The sequence below is a fragment of the Triticum dicoccoides genome, chromosome 6B (genome assembly GCF_002162155.2).
Source record: "Triticum dicoccoides isolate Atlit2015 ecotype Zavitan chromosome 6B, WEW_v2.0, whole genome shotgun sequence".
NCBI lineage: Eukaryota > Viridiplantae > Streptophyta > Magnoliopsida > Poales > Poaceae > Triticum > Triticum dicoccoides.
This window is the reverse complement of record NC_041391.1, coordinates 661,364,140-661,366,805: the sequence shown is the minus strand read 5'-3', so window position 1 is coordinate 661,366,805 and position 2,666 is coordinate 661,364,140. Positions and strand designations below refer to the sequence as shown.

Sequence of the window (2,666 nt, the reverse complement as noted above, 5' to 3'; positions counted from 1 at the left end):
TTTGCAAATGTGGTTCAATCTAATCCCTCTACGTAACTGAGTTTATTCATCCCCTTTGTGCTTTGTGTCAAATTTTGTTCATAAATTTAACTAATAAAATATGAGTTATATGTAAAAATAATAATACCATATACTGAAAACTTATTTTAAACAAGAATCTTACAATATAAACTTTGTGACATCACTTATATTTTGCTAGTTAAATTTATGGTTAAATTTTGACCCAAAATAGAAGAGGGGCTAACAAATCCGGATGGAGGAAGTAAATTAGTGTCGTGGTTATTAACCTACTTTCATATACACACCGAGTATATATCCAACATTTTATGGACAAATGGACAATTAACCGCGGGCATAGAATATCTAACACTGTGATCTAGTGGAAGCACCTATTTTTTTTAAGGGGCACCTGAAAGTAAGTGTTAAATTTACGTCAAAATTGTTCTTATATTATGGGACGGGGGAGTACATGCCATACAGTATTCGAAATGTATTTTAATATACAAGTGGAAAACTAATAACCATAAAGATCCCTATCCTATATAGAAACTCTGATTCATTGATGTGACCTTTTCGCTACAACATCAAGCTCTGGTACTTCTTTCCGCGAGAATTAAGAAGCTATGGGGTACTACCCGCTATTTGCGCTCCATGGACCATATGATCCTAACTGAGCAGACGGCTGGAGCACCAAGATATGTTTGCATTGCGTGTAAGACCCAAGATTTGCGAAATTCCGATTTTGACTTGTTTACAAAATAAAGGTATACTGGTTGATGTTACTTCATTCTACAAACGAATCAGATAGTGACACCATTGGTGGTGTTTCCTCCTCGCTGATGACGTGGTTGTCGCCTTCGTCATTCATATATCGCTTCCAGAACCAGTGTTGTTTCCACACTCTTTCAACCATCTCCTCGATGGGAATGTTCTTTGTTTCGGGTAGGAAGAAGAGGACGAAGAGCGACATGATGGCAACACAGATGGAGAAAAACACAAATATGAAGGACTTGAGGTGGCAGAGCATCGAGAGGAAGACCTGCGCAAGGATGGATGTGAAGAGTAGGTTCGTGCAGACACTGACGCTCTGCCCCGCGGATCGCGTCTCGAGCGGGAAAGTCTCGCTCGGGATGAGCCACCCGAGTGGGCCCCATGACCAAGCAAAGGAGGATACAAAATTGCAGATGATGATGACGACCATGATGGCCCAGTCATGGCCGAGGTGGTCTGAGCGGTCGGTAACCCTTGTCCTCATCACCACGGCAATGGCCACTAACGAGAGGAACATTTGCACGCCGGCGTCCAGCAGCAACATCCGTCTCCCCACTCGGTCTACAGTGTACATTGATACAAACGTCGACAACACGTTCACTGCCCCCGTGATCACTGCCGAGTACAGCGAAGCCTCGGTCTTAAATCCCAACGCGGTGAGCAGCACCGGGGCGTAGAACATGATGGCGTTTATACCGGTCAATTGCTGGAACATCTGGAGGAGGATGGTGATCAGGAGAAGGGGACGGTTGCGGCGTTGTAGGAGGCTTCGAAATGGGTTCTTGATATCATGGGCGACGCGACTGGCCTCCACGATCTCATTGAACTCCGGCTCCACGTTGTCGGTGCCGCGGATCTTCTTGAGCACAACTTTGCCCTCCTCTTGACGACCGCGCTCAATGAGGCTGTTGGGTGTATCGACCATGAAGAGCGCACCTAGGGTGAACAGCACAGCTGGTAATCCCGCGAGGGACAAAGAAAGACGCCATCCCCAAGGGTGGATCCTGCATGAGGTTGAAAACCATTTGCTGGTAAGTCTATAGGCATACACACTCATTTTATGTAATGCAAAAGTTCTGTCAGACGCCTGATGGGCAGGTACCTGTTAGTGCCATAGTTGACGAGGTTGGCGAACAAAATGCCGACGGTGATGTTTATCTGGAACAGGGAATTGAGGCCACCGCGGATTGTAGTCGGCGCGATCTCTGACAAGAACAGAGGAATAGCCTGCATAAGTGCATGTCAATTCCCATTCAGTCATGCAAAAAGAACTATAGATCTGTATCAACATCGTAATATCAAAATATGAGGTCAAGAAATAATAGGCTATTACTTCCATGTGGTGGAATCTACTCACTAGGGTTCAAGTCGTAGACTTGGCATGGGTGGTCGCATTTTCGTGGATTTATTCTAGGCTTTTTTCTGGAGCTATTTGGTCAGCGGTATGATGTGTCCATCAACTACATGTCGACTAATTCCCGCAAAAAAAAAACTACATGACGACTATGGTGACTTCATCAATCTCAAGATCTGTCGTCTCAGTCTCTTCGAGGTGTACGTGTGTCAGTGTGAGTGAATGTGAGCGTTTGCATTTGCACTTTGTTCCTAGAAAAATGCTACTCATATTATGCAAAAAATCGATGTAACCACTAACCACTAACTTGATCTACAGTTTCACCAAACCAATTTGTGATATACACCTTCATCGAACCAATTCATGATGCCCACTGTTGTTCATCGCCAACACTTGTTGCTCTTGGACTTTTGGGACTCCTAGGCGTTAGGAGTTAAGGACCGGAAGGTTCCTTGCTTGTGCTATACTTCAGAAAGTTTGTAAAGATCGGTGGTACCCTTCAAGACCAATCACGAGTGATATGAGGCTCGTCCATGTGATG

General features: G+C 44.6%; 1 protein-coding gene across 1 annotated transcript in view; it reads right to left on the bottom strand.

The window, feature by feature from the left end:
- Window positions 1-539: 539 nt before the first annotated feature.
- LOC119322006 (sugar transport protein MST4-like) overlaps window positions 540-2,666 on the bottom strand; it is a 4,631-nt gene continuing 2,504 nt past the window's right edge. The window contains exons 3-4 of the mRNA XM_037595518.1: window positions 1,874-1,998; window positions 540-1,775 (exon numbers count right to left, since the gene is read on the bottom strand). Coding sequence (XP_037451415.1) covers window positions 785-1,775; window positions 1,874-1,998 — 1,116 coding nt within the window. The 3' untranslated portion in view covers window positions 540-784. The remainder of the gene's footprint in view (window positions 1,776-1,873; window positions 1,999-2,666) is intronic.